General features: G+C 60.2%; 1 protein-coding gene across 1 annotated transcript; it reads left to right on the forward strand.

Moving 5' to 3' along the window:
• Positions 1-1859: 1859 nt before the first annotated feature.
• PLCB3 (phospholipase C beta 3) lies at positions 1860-18171 on the forward strand. Its single transcript, XM_081153412.1, has 32 exons — positions 1860-2080; positions 4732-4809; positions 5039-5107; positions 5195-5335; positions 5574-5653; positions 5734-5787; positions 5877-5952; positions 6056-6156; positions 6665-6831; positions 6918-7064; positions 8027-8267; positions 8413-8497; positions 8573-8759; positions 9024-9226; positions 10037-10133; positions 10215-10299; positions 10577-10701; positions 11016-11170; positions 11251-11412; positions 12074-12173; positions 12264-12368; positions 12552-12643; positions 13900-14044; positions 14130-14165; positions 14299-14491; positions 14919-15060; positions 15140-15216; positions 15330-15419; positions 15511-15568; positions 15872-15958; positions 16042-16261; positions 17281-18171. The coding sequence occupies exons 1-31, from the start codon at positions 1982-1984 to the stop codon at positions 16243-16245; spliced, it is 3681 nt and encodes a 1226-aa protein (XP_081009538.1). The 5' UTR covers positions 1860-1981; the 3' UTR covers positions 16246-16261; positions 17281-18171.
• Positions 18172-18627: the final 456 nt, after the last annotated feature.

Here is an 18627-nt window from a genome sequence, read left to right on the forward strand (position 1 = left end):
AGGAAGGAGCCCTTTAATGGGGGCAGCCCTGGCCTCAGGAGACATGGGGAGGGGGGAGAGGCTCAGGCCCAGGAGAAAGTCTCCCATCCTGTTTTTGAAGGAGCTGCTGCCCAGTGCTTCCATGAGGTACACCTGTCCAAGGCCTAGGGCCCACGCTCAGTCCCCTAAGCTCTAGGCCCTGGCTCTAGGCCCTGCTAGCTCTGGCACTGGCTGGCAGGCACTCTGCCCGAGCTCATCCATGCCCTTTCTTCCTTTCTCCCTGATGCCTCCACAGCCTGCTAGCCATTCCTTAGATGTCCAGTTTCCTATAGCCAGGGGTCACAGTGTACCCATTTGCTTATTTCATTCTCCAGCAACCTCCAACTTCTGGGCAAGGTGACTGAGGCACAGAGGGACTAGATTCTGTGGGAGCAGAGGACAATCTCCACTCTGCATGCATGACTGTGTCCAGTAGATGTGGTGGTCCCTGGGTCTGAGGGGTACAGCTCTGCTACTTTGCTGAGAGATGAGGGTGACAAGTCCTGTTCACCTTTCTTTTTTTCCTCAAGGGCAAGGAGTGGAGAGATCACAAGTTGCCCTCCAGGTCACAGGGCTGAACACCTCCTACAGAGCTGTGTGACCTTGGACAAGTCCCTTCCCCTCTCTGGGCCTCCAGTGGAGAATAATCACACCCCAGAGGGCCTTGGCCAGAGACAAGGTGATTCCTTAGGTTGGAGTTGGTGTCCAACATGGTTGGGATTTTAAGGGAGAACCAGTTCCAGGCAGGACTCCCTTTAGGGGTCTGAGAGCCCGGGGCAAAGAGGCCTGCAGGGCTCACTCCTCCTTGACTGACCCCTCCTCCCCCAGAACCAGCTCTGTCTCTTTCTGGGTTTCTAGGTGACTTGGCTGGCCCCTCTGGATGAGTTCTACTTTAAACTTGCTGCTGCCACTGCCTCTGTATTGGGGGGGCTCCCACAGGGGCCCCCAGGCAGGAGCCCCCCCAGCCAAGCCCTGCGGGAGGGGCTGTACCCCCCGTCCATCCCAGGGCCCATGTGCCTTCCTCCTCCCATCCCTGGAACGCAGATTTCAGGGCACCTGCTGTGAGGCTGGCACTGCAGAGCCCCTCCTTAACCCCCGGGTTCCTGGACACTTCCGAGGCTTCTAACCCCTCTGGGCAAACGACCAGCTGGCCCCTTCGACGTTTTTAGTAAGGAGCCCCCCAGGGACAGGCTGCCGGTTGGGTCATGGGGGTTTGCAACACAAGAAGGGGCTGTTCCTAGGCTCTCTCTGAAAGGCCAGGATGCTTGGGTCCTCAGAAGAGGTCTCCCCTGGCTAGGAACCGAGGAGGGGCGCCTGCCCGGCGGGAGGCCCATTAGCTAAGTGCTCTCAGGGAGGGGGGACCGCGCTGCAGCAGGAGGGGTTGAGGCCAAGTGAGGGCAGAGAGGAGGGTGGAAGTGGCTTTTCCTGCACTCATTAAGTGCTGCAGGAGTGGGATGGGGCAGGGCTCTGCGCCCCCAGGCACAAGTCTGGCTCTCCAGTGGTACCCCCCCCCCCCCAGAAACCTTAGCGGGCTGACCCCGCCGGTCTTCAGCAGCGCCTCTACACCCAGCCCTTCCAGCTGCGCTCACAGCCCCCCACGCCCCAAGCGCCCTCTCCTCACACGCGGCTGGTTCAACTGAGCCCCCCCCAGAAAAGTGCTCGGGGTTCAGGTATGCCTCCGCCCCATTCCCCACTCAGGCTGCAGTCGCCGCCCCGGCCGCCAGGGGGAGCCGACGCGGGGCGGGCCCGACGCGGTGGGAGGGGCGGTGCCGCTGTGGCCCCGCCCCCGCCCCGCCCCGCCCGGCCCCGCCGATTCTCCGGTCTGTCCGGGACAGACTGGCGGGCGGGCGGACGCTGACGCCGCGGGGCCGAAGCGGGCCGCGCGGGAGCGCGCGGAGGGAGCGCCGGCGCCGTCGGTCCCCGTCGGGGCTCCTCGGGTCCCCGGCCCGCCCCGCGCCCGGCCATGGCGGGCGCCAGGCCCGGCGTCCACGCGCTGCAGCTGGAGCCGCCCACCGTCGTGGAGACCCTGCGGCGCGGGAGTAAGTTTATCAAATGGGACGAGGTAAGTGCGGGGCCCCCTGCTCCGCCCGGATCCAGGGACTCCCTCACTCAAGCTTGGCCGGACGCCGAGGACCCCCATTCCAGCCTGGCCTGGCCGTGGCTTCCCCCATCTCAGACTAGCTGTGCTCCGGAACCTTGAGTCCTCAATCGTCCCTGTAATGAAGAATTTGACCCCCACACCCACACCCCAGTCCCTCAGCTGCGGAAAATTTGGCTTTCCACTCCTTGGCCGGGAGACTTCAAACCCCAATAAATCCCGGCCCCCGTTTTCTCTCTCCCTTCCTACTCCTCCTTGTCGGTCTAATTCCGGTTCCTCCAACCCTGGTCTGGTCCCCAGACCCTTGCCCAGTACTGGACTCTTTGGTTGGAGGACCCTGACCCCCAATCTGGCCCAGATGCACCTCCATTCTGGGTGGGTGCCGCTGGAACCCAACTCTTCCCAGTGCCCTAGTCTGAACATTCTGCTCCATTCATCACTTTTTCACCCTATTTTGGTTGGCACCCCTTTGCCTTGCTTTGGATCCCAGCCCAGCTCCCAGCTCAGGTGGTACCACCAAGTCACCCCCTAGTGGAGACTTTGCCCCCCAACTTCCTCCACCCCAGGGGAACTTTGCGCTCCACTCCTTAGCATCGGGACTTTGAACCCCAATAAATCCTAGCCCCCTTTATACTCGCCTTGCCTCGGCCTTCACCTGCAGCCCTGTGCCCTACCCTCATTTCCCACCGCCCCCTCCTCTGCCCCTTGGGCCCCTCCTTTCCCAGGGGCGCCACCCAGCCTGCCTGTGCTTCCTCGCAGCTCCTACCCGGTCAGGCCAGAGGCCTGGAAGTCTCTGGGCTCCTTTCCGGCTGGGTGGGGCGGGTAGGCGTGGGAGCTGGGGGAGGGGCTGGGGGCGTGGCCTGAGGCAGCAGGTGTGCCATAGAGGGTGCCTGGAAGCCCCAGGGGCCTGGAGAGACCCCTAACCCCAGACGGCCTGAAGGGAAAAGTTTCTCTTTTTTTCTCCCAGTGTGATAAACCCAAATAAGGAAGTGGGAACAGGGAGAGGGCCCTGGGGGTGGGGTAGGGGGTGCTGACAAGGACTTGGGGCCAGAGAGCAGGGGGCCTGGGCTACCTTTGAAGGCCAGACCCCTGGGAGGGGCAGGGGAGGCCCTGGGGGCATTATTACAGAACTTCCCCCCTCACACTATTGGGATGTCCTGAGTCCCAGGGTTAAGAACCCCAAAGGGGACCTGAGGATGTTTGCTAGCACAGTGAGGTGAGGAGACTCGAGCTTCCCCAAAGTTCCAGGGCCCCCTGTCCCCTCTGTCCACAGATCAACTTCCTGCACTTTGTAAGCAAAGCCTGAGATGGGCGGGGCTGGTTGAGTCCCATCTTTGGGTAGAGGAAACTGAGTCTAGAGAATGGAGACTAATCCCAGGCCCCACATTGGGGTTGCTGCTGAGACCAGGAGCTGGGAACCTGGCGAGGGTCCTGGTTCCCTGCTTCCTAGGCCACAGGACTCTGGAGCCGCACCACCCACATGCAAACCCCGGCTCCTCTTCTTGACCTTTCACAAGCTGTGTAGCCTCTCCAGGGCTCAGTCCGCTCATTTGTGAAATGAGAAGAATAACAGTGCATTGTAGGGTTACTAGGAGGACTAAGTGAACTCTTAGATGTTAAGTGCTTAGAACTGGATGTGGCACACAGTAGGAACAATGTGAGGGGAGCTGTTGTGTTGATGATCTGATTGCCGGACAGCCAGCAGCAGTTTGGGGGTGACACCAAGATGAGGTGGGGCCTCCTACTGGGGCAGGAGAGTTCTAGCTGTGGCCACTTGGCCACTCAGGCCCTGGCCAAGTCTGAATCCCTTTTGACCCTCCCTCTGGCTGTTGTTCTCAGTTGTCTGGGGTGGCCCTGGGAGTGTGCCAGGGACCAGGCCCTCCTCAGAAAATGGGGCAGCACACCCTTCCCTGCCCTCTGCAGGGCTGTTTGAGGGAGGGCAGATTTCACTTTGGTTCTGAGGGAAGGGCAAGTCCCCTGCTGGAGTTACTCAGTCTGTGCTCTGTAAGATGGCCTGAGCTGTGGGGTACAGAGTGGGGGTAATGAACTTCAAGGGAGATGTAAGGGGTGGCTGGTTGTCATGGGGCCCCTAGGGTCACAGAAGAGCTGTGGGGGTCAGATTTCCAAACCCTCTGCTTTCATCCCATAAGTATTCCCAATGGGGCTGCTCAGCGATGCAGGCTTCAGGGAGCTCTCAGACTTCTGGGGAAATCGAACCCAAGGTTGGGGTCCAGGGAGGCCTCCCGAGGCAGGTCTCCCGAGGCAGGTGGGTCAGATTTCATGGGTAGAGAAGGAAGGAAAGGGTGTCTTAGCAAAGGAACAATGATGCAGAAGCTGGAAGTGGGGAAAAGGTAGTTACTGGTCCATGGGACAGAGCCTTAAGAGAGAGAGAGGTGACACTGGGAAGAGTATCAGGACTCCAGATGACACTCCCAGGACCTCAGCTTTGTTCTGAGGACTCTAGGGAGCCATAAATAAAGAGCCTTTAGGCTGGGTGAGGTTTTGTCTTTGCTCACTGTCAGAAACACTGCCCTGGATGGTCCCAGGGGGTCCCAGGGCCTAGCCTGGGTTGCAGCCCTCGCTTTTTGACCCCTATTGTCCCATCCCATCCCCAGGAGGCCTCCAGTCGGAACCTGGTGACCCTGCGAGTGGACCCCAATGGCTTCTTCCTGTACTGGACAGGACCCAACATGGTGAGGGCAGGAACTATTGCAGCTCACTTGGGTCTAGGGCCCCTGCCCCAGACCCCCAGCTGCTGGCTGATCTCTCCCATGGTTTGCTGGGCAGGAAGTGCTAAGGGTATGGGCTGAGGCATGGGTAACAGCAGGGGGTGGCTACGCTTTGGCCTGGGTGGGGATCTTGGGGACTCTGGGATCTCACCCTGTAGCCTCTGAGACCCACCCTGGCACCTCGTTTCCCCAGGAGGTGGACACATTGGACATCAGTTCCATCAGGGACACACGGATAGGCCGTTACGCCCGCCTGCCCAAGGTGAGCGATGGGGTCCAGGACTAAGTGTGGAAGTGAGGTGGTGGGGGTGGGGACAATCCTCTTCACCCTTGGCTCTCACCTACTCAGGACCCCAAGATCCGTGAGGTGCTGGGTTTTGGTGGCCCTGATGCCAGGCTAGAAGAGAAGCTGATGACGGTGGTGGCTGGGCCAGACCCAGTGAACACAACATTCTTGAACTTCATGGCCGTGCAGGATGACACAGCCAAGGTGGGCTGGGGCTGAGGGGTAGTCCAGGGGAGCCACCACCTTACTTGCTGAGTCAGCCATCACTCAGTGAGAGCCTGTTATATACTAGGCTGTTCTCTGCCCCTAATTCTAATCGTCCTCTGACAAAGCAGTATTTAAGCACTTACTGTGTGCTACACCCGGTTCTTGGCATGGGCTATGGCTGGGCCAGCCCTTCTGACCCCCCCTCACCCTCTCCCCCTACATCCTGACCCCTCAGGTCTGGGCTGAGGAGCTGTTCAAGCTGGCTATGAACATCTTGGCTCAGAACGCCTCCAGGAACACCTTCCTGCGCAAAGCGTGAGTGCCAGTCTTGCCTGGGGGGTGTGGGGGTGCGGGTGGCCATTTGCAGGGTATGACCCTTCTGCCTGTTTCCCCAGATACACAAAGCTGAAGCTGCAGGTGAACCAGGATGGACGGATCCCGGTCAAGAAGTGAGTGTCCCTTCCCCTTAGCACCTTCTCTCCTGCCCCATCTTGGTGACCTTTGCCCCCATTGACCTTGACCCCTCCCACCTGTTCAGCATCCTGAAGATGTTCTCAGCAGACAAGAAGCGGGTGGAGACTGCACTGGAGTCCTGTGGCCTCAATTTTAACCGGGTGAGGGGACTGGGGGCAGGGGCCGGGTGGGTGTAAAAATGGGCACCTGCTCTTTCGGGGCTGGCTGCCCCTGGGTTCTCACCCCATACTCCTTGGCCCCCAGAGCGAGTCCATCCGGCCTGATGAGTTTTCCTTGGAAATCTTTGAGCGGTTCCTGAACAAGTTGTGTCTTCGGCCGGACATTGACAAGATCCTGCTGGAGATGTGAGCAGGGCTGGGCCCGCTTACCAGCCCCAACTCTCCTCACTGGCCTCTGCTCGGGGGTTCTTTCTAGCCCAGGATGGGAAGTGGAGCTGTTGAGTGGCCCAATGCACTGAGCTATGGCTGAGCTCAGAGCTGCTTTGCCTGCAGCTCTGTTGTAGACAGTTCTCTGCTGACCCTTTGCCCAGGTTACTTCCATTGGCCCTTGCTGGGGATGAGAACCGAGTGGCTTAGACTATTGGGGACTTCCCTGAGCTCACACAGCGAGTGAGGGCTGCAGCTGAGATTGCGTCCAGGGTCTGGATTGGCAGGCCAGGCACTTGGTGGCTTCCATAGCCCTTGCTAATGCCAATGCCAGTGTCAAGCGGAAGAAAGTGGTTGGGGAACAGACTCAGAGAGGCAGTGACTTGCGCAAGTCCCAGTCAGTGGGTGCCAACTCCCTCTGCCAGGGTGAGGGCTTGGAGCAGGGGCTGGTGAGGCTTCAGCCTGACCTGGCTTCCCGCCCCTCCAGAGGTGCCAAGGGCAAGCCGTACCTGACATTGGAGCAGCTCATGGACTTCATCAACCAGAAGCAACGGGACCCAAGACTCAATGAAGTGCTGTACCCGCCCCTGGGGCCCTCCCAGACCCGGCTGCTCATTGAGAAGTATGAGCCCAACCAGCAGTTCCTGGAGCGAGGTGAGCCAGCTAGGCTGGGGGGGAAGGCAGGGACTGGGGGAGGGGGTCAGCTGACCCTGACCCTGCTGACCCTACCTGGCCCCCAGATCAGATGTCCATGGAGGGCTTTAGCCGCTACCTGGGAGGTGAGGAGAATGGTATCCTGCCGCTAGAGGCTCTGGATCTGAGTGCAGACATGACCCAGCCACTGAGCGCCTATTTCATCAACTCCTCACACAACACCTATCTCACAGGTGAGCCAGCTGCCCTCCACTGGCTGGGAGGGAGGAATGGCATCCGTGACCTTTGCCTTCTGGCCCTTACGCTGCCTCCCTCCTTTTGGGATGGCCAGTACTAGGTATGTAGGTAGGGAACAGACAGCCTGCTGTGGGTACAGGGCTTCTCTGCATGGGGGTGTCTCATGGGTGGTCTGAAAGGCTTCCTGGGGGAAGGGCCGAGGCCTTTATCAGCTGTCTTTGGGAAGGAACAGTCTGTGCAAAGGCCCAGAATAGAAGACTGCTTGGTGCTTTTAAGAAGCAGAAAAGAGGCCGGGAGGGGGAGGTGGGGAGGTTGGGTGGGGTGGGAGCTGTGGCAGGTAGAGGTGAGAGGGGGCTGGAGAGGAAGGCAGGGCTAGACCCAGCAGGGAATGAATTTGGATTTATCCTACATGGTCAAGAAAGGCTTTTTGGAGGGTGTTGAGCGGGGGGAGATGTGACCTGGAATGTTTTTAGAAGGATGACGCCAGGTGCTGTGCAGAGATTGGATGGGAGGCAGGGAGGGGCCTGCTGTCCCCAGGCAGAAGGTGATAGAGGCTGTTCCAGCGCAGCAGCGGTGGAGGGAGGAAAGGGAAGTGAGGGGCCATGGGGTGTTGGGTATGACTCCCTGATGGGATGGGAGATGGTGGATATTTAGGTGAGAGAGAGTGATCCCTGGTAAAGGAGCCAACCCGTCAGCCAGCACTGGGAGACGCTGACTCTGACCAGCTTGGGAGGGGCCAGGGGCTGGGTGGTAGGCCCTGGGCCCTGCTCTGGAGAGATGGTGCTGGTTCTACGCTGAATTAAGGAGTGATCAGGGGTTGGCCAGACAGAGTGCTGGGGCCAGGCCTGGCTGCTATGGGGCTCTCTGTGCCCCTAGCCTGGCCTGGTTCAGCACAGGCCTGGAGAGGAGGTGGGGAGCCTGACTGGCGGTGGCTTTGGTGACCGAGCATTGCCTCCAGCGGGGCAGCTGGCTGGGACCTCGTCGGTGGAGATGTACCGCCAGGCACTGCTGTGGGGCTGCCGTTGTGTGGAGCTGGACGTATGGAAAGGGCGGCCACCGGAGGAGGAGCCCTTCATCACCCACGGCTTCACCATGACCACGGAGGTGCCACTGCGGGATGTGCTTGAGGCCATCGCTGAGACAGCCTTCAAGACCTCACCCTACCCGGTCATCCTCTCCTTCGAGAACCATGTGGACTCGTAAGTAGGCCCCTGATCAGAGTCGTCTGGCCCAGCAGCCCCTAACGTGGAGGCTTCTGACCTGGGGACCCCTGATCAACCCAGAGACAGCCTCCCACTGTGGCCTGTTGGACTGCTCCTCTGACCTCTGACATTGGCCCCACAGGGCGAAGCAGCAGGCCAAGATGGCCGAATACTGCCGCTCCATCTTTGGGGATGCGCTGCTCATCGACCCACTGGACAAGTACCCGGTATGGGGCTCGGAGTCGGGCAGGGCGTGGGTGTGAGGGTGCCCCAGCAGGTCCTGACCTGTCTGTGGCCACCAGCTGGCCCCGGGCGTCCCCTTGCCCAGCCCCCAGGACCTGATGGGCCGCATCCTGGTGAAGAACAAGAAGCGGCACCGGCCTAGTGCTGGCGTCCCCAACAGCTCCGTGCGCAAGCGGCCCCTGGAGCAGAGCAACTCGGCTCTGAGCGAGAGCTCCGCCGCCACCGAGCCCTCCTCACCCCAGCTCGGTACGACCCTGCCCGGCCTTTGACTCGGATCCTGAACCCACCTCTCCCTTCTGCTCCCAATGTGACCTTCCTCCTCACCAAGCTGCTTGCTCACCGCCTCCTAGCTGAGCATGGGACCTCTGACCCCTGACCCCAGCCACACTGTCCTGAGAGCCCCCTTGACTTCCCCACTGAGTCACCCCCACACACAATGGGCACAGTCCCTCCTGGCTGCTGAGTGTGTGTGTGCCCTGACCTCTGACCCCGTGACCCCGTCCTCTGCAGGGTCCCCCAGCTCCGACAGCTGCGCAGGCCTGAGCAATGGGGAGGAGGCAGGCCCTGAGAAGCCCAGCCTGGAGCCTCGCAAGTCTCTGGGCGAGGAGGGGCCACAGCGGGGCCCAGATCTTGGACCTGCCGATCGTGAAGAGGAGGAAGAGGAGGAGGAGGAGGAGGAGCAGTCGGACCCCAAGAAGCCGACCACAGATGAGGTCAGGCCTGCGGGGGGAGCAGGAGCTTTTGCTGAGCACCAGCTGTGCCGGGCACAGCACGGGGGGCTGGCTGTGGCCATAGTCAGACCCTCCCTGCTCTCCTGGAGCCGGGGTGGGGGGGGTGGAGAGGGGACGAGAGGTCTTAGATAAATAAGCATGGAAGCAAATGTGAAATGATGCCTGTGAGATGCCCTGGGAGGGGTGAGTTAGGGTGCAGAACGGGGTGGGGAAAGAGGGAGGAAGGGGAGTCTGACCTGGGCAGGGAGGTTGGGTGAGCAGCCCCGAGGGAGAGGGAATACGTGTGGCAGGGCTGGAGTATTAGGAGGGGGACCCTGTAGACAAGGATAGTGTTGAGTTCTGAGGAGAGGCGGTGACAGAGAAGTGAATCATGAGGTCAGATTTGGGAGGGGCCCAGGGTGGGGAAGGGTGGACAGGGGCTGCTGAGCTCAGCAGCCAGGGCTCGAGTGTGTGTCTTGGGAGCCCCCGAGAGGAGATGGCAAGGTGGTGGTTGGAAATAATGGCTGGGGTTGGAAAATTGGGGCCTGACTGCATGTGGGTAATTGAACCCCGGGAATTGAGTGAGAAGTTCCAGCTTCCAAAATCAGGGAGGCAGGAGGCAAACGAAGAGGATGGGGCCCAGGGCTGGCAGAGGCCATGGAGGGGTTGGGGCCCTTGCTGAGGCTCCTGGGTGGTGTGATTGCTGGGCTGGGAAGAGGGACAGAGCCTCTGTGATGGTGTAGGGCAGGTAAGGGAACTCCTAGCTGATGGCTGGGGGCCATGACACTGCTGACCCTGCATTTGGGGCGACAGGGCACTGCTAGCAGTGAGGTCAATGCTACTGAGGAAATGTCGACACTCGTCAACTATATCGAGCCTGTCAAGTTCAAGTCCTTTGAGGCTGCTCGAAGTAAGTGGGGTGGGGGACGGTAGGAGTGGGAGCCAGCTTGGCCCTCCCAGGCCTGACCCCCTCTTGCTGCCCACCCCTCAGAGAGGAACAAATGCTTTGAGATGTCGTCCTTCGTGGAGACCAAGGCCATGGAACAGCTGACCAAGAGTCCCATGGAGTTTGTGGAGTATCCTTTGGTGGTGCTGGGGCCCTTGGACCAAGCTGGGGGCACTCAGAAGCTGGCTCAGATGTTCTGACCCTGCTTATGCCACCCACACCCTGTCTGGGTTTTGGGTGGGTCTGGGAGACTGCACAGGGGCTAGGCTAAGAACTGGGGGCCTGAGGGGGCACCTTGAGCCCAGGCCGGGAGGTGGATTCACAGGAGCTGAGGCTGGGCCTGCAGTGCTGGGCTTGAGGCACGAGGTGGGTGAGTGCTCGGTGTGGCCCCTGACTGCCAACCTCAGATACAACAAGCAGCAGCTCAGCCGCATCTACCCCAAGGGCACCCGTGTGGACTCATCCAACTACATGCCCCAGCTCTTCTGGAACGTGGGCTGCCAGCTCGTGGCACTCAACTTCCAGACCCTGGGTGAGCACTCGCCCACCTTGACCCTTGACCTCTGGCCCCCAACGTCATCGACTTCTGCCCCATAACCCTGCTAATTTTGTCTAAATGGACCTCTGACTAACCCCAGATTCCCAAACCAAACTGAGACTTTGGCTAACCCCAACTTCTGACTTGGCAGACCCTAGACCCCCTCTCCTGTCTGATCTTTCCTACTTGTGAACCTGATAGCATTTATTCTGACCCTAATCCCTGGTCCCCCTCTGCATGGCACTGTCCTTCCTGACTCTTGACCCCGTTTGACCTGCTGACCCTCCCCTTTTTCATGTCTCCCCCAGATGTGGCGATGCAGCTCAATGCGGGCGTGTTTGAGTACAACGGGCGCAGTGGCTACCTGCTGAAGCCTGAGTTCATGAGGCGGCCAGACAAGTCTTTTGACCCCTTCACCGAGGTCATCGTGGACGGCATTGTGGCCAATGCCTTGCGGGTCAAGGTGGATCCAGGGAGGGCTTGGGCCAGGGCGTCCTGGGGGTGGGACGCTCTGCAGCCGCCTTACCCCCCTGGCTCCCCCAGGTGATCTCCGGGCAGTTCCTGTCTGACAGGAAGGTGAGCATCTATGTGGAGGTGGATATGTTCGGCCTCCCCGTTGACACGCGGCGCAAGTTCCGCACTCGGACCTCTCAGGGGAACTCATTCAACCCCGTGTGGGATGAGGAGCCCTTTGACTTCCCCAAGGTGAGCCTGGCACCTGCCCAGACCTGCTGGGCTCTCCTGGGGGGAACAGGAATCAGGTGTCCTGGTGGCAGTCGGGTGGAAGGTACGGGCGCCTGTCACTCCAGGCCCCACCCCAGGCCCTCCGTGTCCCAGGCTCAGGCGTGGGCTCCCTGCCCTCGTCAGGGTGAGAGAAGAGGACGGGAAGGTGAGATGGCAGGAGGCCAGGGCCTCCCAAGAGGAGCGGGTACAGCCTGCCCCAGCTCCCAGGCAGGAAAGACTTGCCTGAGATCAGTGACCAGCTCACACCAGCTCCTCCCCTCCTCCCAAATGGACTAGAGCTCTGTGCCCAGCTGCGGTGGGGTGTCCCTCAGCCCCAGACTCCTGGCTCACTCTATAGTTTCTAAGCTGGTGATCACCAGACTATAGTGGTGTTGGGAGGGGTGGGTCAGCCTGTTCTCTTGGCTCAGGGCTTTGATGGCTGCTGGCCGTCCATTTGGCCATGCTATGGAGGTGTGGGTCTACCATTGGCTCGGTAACAATGGTGACTGATGGTTAGTTATTGGGTCAGCTTGTCCGAGGGTCCCCTCTGAGTGTTGGCCTTGGTGGCTGTGGTCAGCTGTGGCTCAGTGGCCACACTGGCCATGGATCAGCTCCACGGCTTAGCATCAGCCTGGGCCCTCAGGTGGTGCTGCCCACACTGGCTTCGCTGCGCATCGCGGCCTTTGAGGAGGGTGGCAAGTTCGTGGGACACCGGATCCTGCCCGTCTCTGCCATCCGCTCAGGTGAGGCCATTTGGGCTCTGGGCAGGGCAGGGGCAGTATATGTGGGGGGACCTGGTGGAGCCCATTCACCTTGCCCTCGCGCCCTCCCAGGGTACCACTACATCTGCCTAAGAAACGAGGCCAACCAGCCACTGTGCCTGCCAGCCCTGCTCATCTACACTGAGGCCTCCGACTATATCCCTGACGACCACCAGGGTGAGCTGCAGGGGCAAGCCAGGCAGCATGGGGGACAAGGGTGCCCCCTGGGCCTGGGAACGACTAAGCCTAGTGGCCCCAATTGAGGGTGGGTCCTGCAATCCCTCTCTGAGACCCGAGGTGGTGCGAAGGTGTGGCCCTGGGGTTCTGACTCCGAGATCCTTGCCCTCTGCTCCTACCCAGACTATGCAGAGGCTTTGATCAACCCCATCAAGCACGTCAGCCTGATGGACCAGAGGGCCAAGCAGCTGGCCGCCCTCATTGGGGAGAGGGAGGTGAGCCAGGGCGGGTTGGGGGCAGGTGGGAGACAACAGGGCTCAGACTCACCTGGACCCTGAGGTCCTCTGGGGGTGGGGGTGGGTTGGACTCGGCCGGCCCTGGTGGAGAATTACCTGCAGCCTTCCCTGCTCTCTTCCGCCTGCACCAGCCTGTTCACTGGCATCCCACTCTTCCCCGAGAGGGAGAGGGCTGTCCACTGCCCTATAGCAAACGCCAGTGTCCTTTACCCATCCCCTTCCCTCTGCCCAGAAGGTCTGTTCCCCTTTCTGGATTCTTCCCTCACCCAAACCAGAAAATAAAGCCAAGTGAATGCTGAGCATCAGCTCTCTGCCCGGCCAGGTGTGAGCTCTTTTCACCAACTTGGCTCATATGATCCTTCCACCACCTGAGCTCACCATCCCCTGGGAAGAGATGGAGACACTGAGGTTCTGAGTAAAAAAGGCCTGGCCTGGGCCTCCAATCCTTGGTCTTTCCACCAACCTGCACGGTGTGGGGCTTCTCACAGTTGGCTCAGGGGCCCTGGGCTACTGTCTGCATTTTAAGGAGGTGGAAGCCATCCCTTTTGCATGTGAGAGGCCTTCGGGACAAACCTGGGCCAGATTCCTCCAGCTGCACGCAGGGTCAAAGCTGGGGTGCCAGGGTTCTGCCGCTTCGGCAGCGCAGTTGGAAGCCACAGAAGCTTTTAAAATGGGTCCTGCGAGCCATGAGATGTCAGTGGCTTCTGTGGGAAGGGGTCAGGAGCAGAGGCACGCCTGCACAGCTAGACCCAGTCCCATGGGGCCTGCAGCAGGCAGGGGGAGGTGGCTACTTGGAGCTGTTGGCCAGAGAGGCTGGTGCCCACTCGGCACTCACTTCCTTCGTTGATTTAATCAGGAGCCAAGTAACTAGGGAGATGAGCAGCTGTGGGCAAGGGTGGGGTGGGACTCAGAGACAGGAGGAGACTTGGGGCTGGGCCAAGGCTTTCCTGAGCCATCTGGATGTTCCTGAGCACAAGCAGTGGGTCCCAGCATCCTGGACACCATCTCCCATTATCTTCCCACACCCCATGTAGAAAAGGGGTTTAGATCCACTTGTTTATACCTCTTGTTTCTCATGTAGTTGTCTGAACAACCCCATGTTACAGATGAGTCCAGGCCGGACGGGCAGAGGGAGGCACACCAGGGCATTGGGCAGTCCCAGGAGGTTGTGAAGGACAGAGGGGCCTGGAGACAACAGCATTTCTGGAAAGAGCATTCTGCTTTCTCCCGCACAGGCTCAGGAGACATGCCAGGAGGCGCAGTCTCAGCAGCAGGGGTCCCAGCTGACCCCAAATCCCACACCCAGCTCACTGGACACCTCTCCTCGCCGGCCCCCAGGCCCTGCCACCTCCCCTACCAGCCCTTCCCTTAGCAGCCCAGGTAAGGGGCAGCCTGGGCCTGGGGTGGCCTGAGGGAGTAGCTCACTGTCCTCTCCAGCTTTTCATAGTCGGCCTCTGCTCTCCAGGTCAGCGGGATGATCTCATTGCCAGTATCCTGTCAGGTAGGGGCCTGGCCTTATGGAGGTGGGGCTACCCAAGGAGGTGGGGCCTGCCCTGGGGCGGAGCTAGCAAGGAGGCAGGACCACTCCTGCAGGCCCAGCCCAGCCCAGCCCACCTTTGCTCTGCTGCCCACAGAGGTGGTTGTGACCCCCTTGGAGGAGCTTCGAGGCCACAAGTCTCTGGTGAAGCTCCGGAGTCGGCAAGAGCGAGACCTGCGGGAGCTGCACAAGAAACATCAGCGGAAGGCATTCGCTCTCACTCGCCGCTTGCTGGACAGCTTGGCCCAGGCCCGGGCGGAGAGCAGGTGCCGGCCGCGGCCGGGTGTGCTGTGAGTGTCCAGCCTGCCTGTGTGTGACTGTGCTGCGTGCATCGATGCGAATGTGGGGGGGTGCACGTGCGTTCCTCCTGCGCTGGGTGGGCACGGAGCATGGTCAAGGGCCTCTCCTTGACCCCCAAGGAGGCGGCTTTGGTGCAAGGAAGAGAGGGGAGCTTCCCTTGCTCAGTCCCACCCTCTTCCTACCTGAGAGCAACACCTCATCGGAAGACACCTGTGAGGAGCATGTGTTTTGAGAGACTGTTGCCCAGACAGGCTCCCATCATTTGGGTGAAGCGAACCAGCCTCCTTATGGGCGTAATAAACCCTGCCCCAGGCTGGCCTCCATCATTGCTGGCTGGGACGTGCCCTGCCACCCTCCGCCCTCCCAGCCCAAGTTCATGTGATGAACTGAGTGTCACCCAGAGGGCTCTTCACACAGAGGCGGCGAGGATGAGAAGGAGGCGGCGGAGGAGGCGAGGCGGTATCTGGAGTTCCAGGAGAGGCAGGTGCAGAGCCTGCTGGAGCTGCGGGAGGCCCAGGCGGATGCCAAGGCCGAGCGGAGGCTGGAGCACCTGAGACAGGTGCGGGGTAAGGCGGCGTCTGCCTCTGGGACACCCCTGTCACCGGCCTGTCTCACCTCCTGGTTACCTGTGTCCACAGGCTCTGCAGCGGCTCAGGGAGATTGTCCTGGATGCTCACACAACTCAGGTGAAGAAACTAAAGGAGATGAACGACAGGTGAAGGCAGAAGATCTTGTATGGGTAGGGCGGGGGCCTCCCTGGTGCCAGGATGAGGGCAGAGCCCCCAGTCTAGCCACTGACCCTTCCTCTTCCTCCACTGGCTCCTCCAGGGAGAAGAAGGAACTGCAGAAGATCCTGGACAGGAAACGCCACAACAGTATCTCAGAGGCCAAGACAAGGGAGAAACATAAGAAGGAGGCGTAAGGGCACAGGGGCCGGGAGCCATACGGGCGCTGGGCAGGCGGGGCTGCGTGCCCGGCACTGAGCCCATCCTGCCTTGCTCCTGTGCAGGGAACTGACAGAGATTAACCGTCGCCACATCACCGAGTCGGTCAACTCCATCCGTCGGGTGAGTAAGGCTTAGGTGCCACTCTAGCCCACCCCTCTTCCTTCAGTCATCAGAAACCCTTCTCTGTGGTGCTGGCCCTGGGGTGACATTGCCCTGGAGGGGTTTCTAGAGCCTTTCCCTCTGGACCCCACAGCCCCCTCAAGCCCACTCCATCTCCAAAGCCAACTGTCTATAACAGTGCTCCATGCTTTGGAGTCTGGGCCTGGAGCATTTGCCATATGGATTAGTATTTCAGAACCCTGGCCACACAACCGTGGGAGACTGGTCCCTCCCTTAGAGACCCTCTTGTTCCCCTACTGACAGCTGGAGGAGGCCCAGAAGCAGCGGCATGAACGCCTTGTGGCTGGGCAGCAGCAGGTCCTGCAGCAGCTGCTGGAAGAGGAGCCCAAGGTGAGTCCTTGGGTGAGGTGAGCACTCGGGTGGCAGGCAGAGTGCTGGCTGCCTGGCCTGTGATCCCTCTCCTCCTCCCACAGCTGCTGGCCCAGCTGGCCCAGGAATGTCAGGAGCAGCGGGCCAGGCTGCCCCAGGAGACCCGCCGGAGCCTGCTGGGCGAGACGCCGGAGGGGCTGGGGGACGGACATCTGGTGGCCTGTGCCAGCAATGGTCACGCGCCTGGGAGCAGTGGGCACCTGTCCGGCGCTGACTCGGAGAGCCAAGAGGAGAATACAAAGCTCTGAACTGGCTGAGCAAGAGGTGGCCACAGGGCCAGGGTGGGCACTGGGAGGGCCGGAAGCTAAGACACTAATGCTTTTTTTTTTTTTTTTTAACTTTTTATCTTTAGAAATTTTATTTTTTTAAACTGAGGCGAGCACCCCACACTAACTTCCTTCCTTCACCCTCTTGGGGCCCCATTAGTCCCCAGCCCCTCCTTCCTGCCCTTAGTCCTAGGGAAGGTGCTGGGTCACTCTGGGCCAGAAAAGCTTGGGTGGGGCCCTTGCCCCCCATGACGCCCACACCCCAGAGTGGGAGCTATCTCCCTCACTTCCCCAGGGAACACCGTGTGGAGACTTAGAGCTCTGGGAAGTAGGGGTCACATTCTTTCTCTATTCTCTGGGGACTTTTTTTTTTTTACGTGAATAAAAGTGGATTTTAGGGACCCTGTGTGCAGCGTGGTTTGGGGTGGGGCAGTGCTAGAGAAGACCCTGGGTTCTAGGCCCTCTCTGCCACTTCTTCTGGGGCCTCAGCTTCCTCATCTATAAAATGGGCTTGTGGGCACTGTGGGGTTGAGGTCAGGCCCCAGTGATGAGTTGCTGGGTTTGAACCTTGAGACCTCCTTGCCTGGGGCCTGCAGATCTTCCCAATAACCTGACACCAGAGGCCCTGTGGCCTCCCCCAGACTTTTCTGCCTCTGTGCCCTTTGCTCCTGGACCTTACTTTTTTCCCTTCTGGGCTCTTGTCCTTTCTTCACGGAGGCTCAGGCCTTGGCTTCAGGAAGCCTCCCCTGCCCCCCTTCCTTTTGCCTGATATGACCCAGGGGCCAAACATCTTCCTCTGAGGCTGCTCTGGGCTCCATGTAGGCAGTTAATTGTCAGGAGATGGACTAGGGGTGGAGCTGGGCAGCTCAGGACCTGTCCAGCATCAGAGGAGGTGGGAAGAGTGGTGGGCCTGACAGTGACCCTTGGGAAAAGGGAAGCTGACAGCCACAGACACAGGGGCTGGGAGACCCAGCACCCCCTCATCCCTATGAGGGAGATGTTATGCCTGTTTTACAGATGAGGAAACTGAGGCCCAGACAGAAGTCACGTGTGCCGGGCCAACTCAAGACGTCCTGACCCAGGGGCAGGTCAGGTCTGAAGCCTCTATGGCAGATGGTCTACAGCCAGCCTGGAGGAGCTGCTCCATACCTCCCCTTCCTGCCTCGGGACAGCGTGGAGTGGCAGAGACCTGGCAGCGAGGGCGCGGCTGGGTTCTGCTGCAGGGTCAGGCTGGCACTCCTTCAAGGCCTCTCCCAGCTTCCTGGCTGAGCTTCCCAGGCTGTCTGCCTCCCTCCTACAGAGGAAGGCAGCCTCTTATCTGGGCTTATCTCCTGCCAATTGAGTGTTTTCTTTCTTTGTTTTTGCTGCAGCCTCAGGCAAACAGATGAGGTGGGGAGGCCAGAGATATAGGACTTCCAGAGTGGGGCTCTCCTAGGGCAGGGGACCTCTACTCTGGGCCCTAAGAGTCAGTACCATTGCCCAGGCCTTCCCTGCTTCTCCGGTCAGTCCTTGTCCCATCCCCAAATTTGCCCACTGCATTGTGTGTCCAGGCCCCTCAGCAGCCAACTCCTGTCTTCTTGGCTTGCCTCCACGTATGGAAACACTACACGTCAGTCCCGTGGTCCTCAAAGAACAGGCTAAACTCCAAATTCCTGAGTATGACATACGAGCCCCTCAGAAGCCTGGCCTCTGCTGCTCCCCCCATCCTTCCATGGGTCCTTTTTCCCCTCTGCCCAGAATGACAGTCCCTCCCCATTTCTCCCTTCAAGTCTCAGCTCTAACTCACCGGCTGTGTCTTAATTCATCTCTGTATACCCAACACAAATCACTGGCTGATCTATAGGGGGCGCCAATAAATCTTTCTGGAATTGAGCTCGGAGCTCTGCTCCCAGGTCCTGGTGAAGCTTCTCTGGTTCCCTGTTTATCACTCTATTCGCGGCCCTTGGCCGAGCCTTGCGCCGCCCCCTCCCCCGTCCTGCGCGCCCAGCCAGCTCCCTCAGCAGCGCTGGCCCCAGGCCGGCCACACAGTAGCTGTTCTAAAGGACTGACCCAAATAGGAACAAGTGACCCTCCCTGGGGGACGGCGGCACGGTTTGCAGAGTGAGGCATTCCGGCGGCCGGTCGGCCTGCGGTTCCCAATTACTAGATTAGAGATAAGAGCCTGGAGGTCCCTGGGGCGCAGCTGCGCTCCGCTTCCCGGGAGCCAAGAAGCCTTCGGCTCGGCCCGCCCCTCGACCCTTTCCTGGTCTCGGCCCAGGATTAGCCACTAAGAAAGAGTCCGAGTTCCCCCTGTGTATAAAACGGTGGCATCTTCTGGAACTGTCAGTACTAGCGCTGCCCGCGAAGCCCCCAGCGACTGACAGA

Source organism: Miniopterus schreibersii, assembly GCF_964146895.1.
Source record: "Miniopterus schreibersii genome assembly, chromosome: 12".
Classification (NCBI taxonomy): domain Eukaryota; kingdom Metazoa; phylum Chordata; class Mammalia; order Chiroptera; family Miniopteridae; genus Miniopterus; species Miniopterus schreibersii.

What these genes read in the sequence shown, in the direction of transcription:
- PLCB3 (XM_081153412.1), top strand. Translation starts at nt 1,982, where the DNA reads ATGGCGGGCGCCAGGCCCGGCGTCCACGCGCTGCAGCTGGAGCCGCCC. An exon ending in AGAAGCCGACCACAGATGAG is followed by an intron (nt 9,227 to 10,036) that starts GTCAGGCCTGCG and finishes TTGGGGCGACAG; the next exon opens with GGCACTGCTAGCAGTGAGGT. An exon ending in CTAAAGGAGATGAACGACAG is followed by an intron (nt 15,217 to 15,329) that starts GTGAAGGCAGAA and finishes TGGCTCCTCCAG; the next exon opens with GGAGAAGAAGGAACTGCAGA.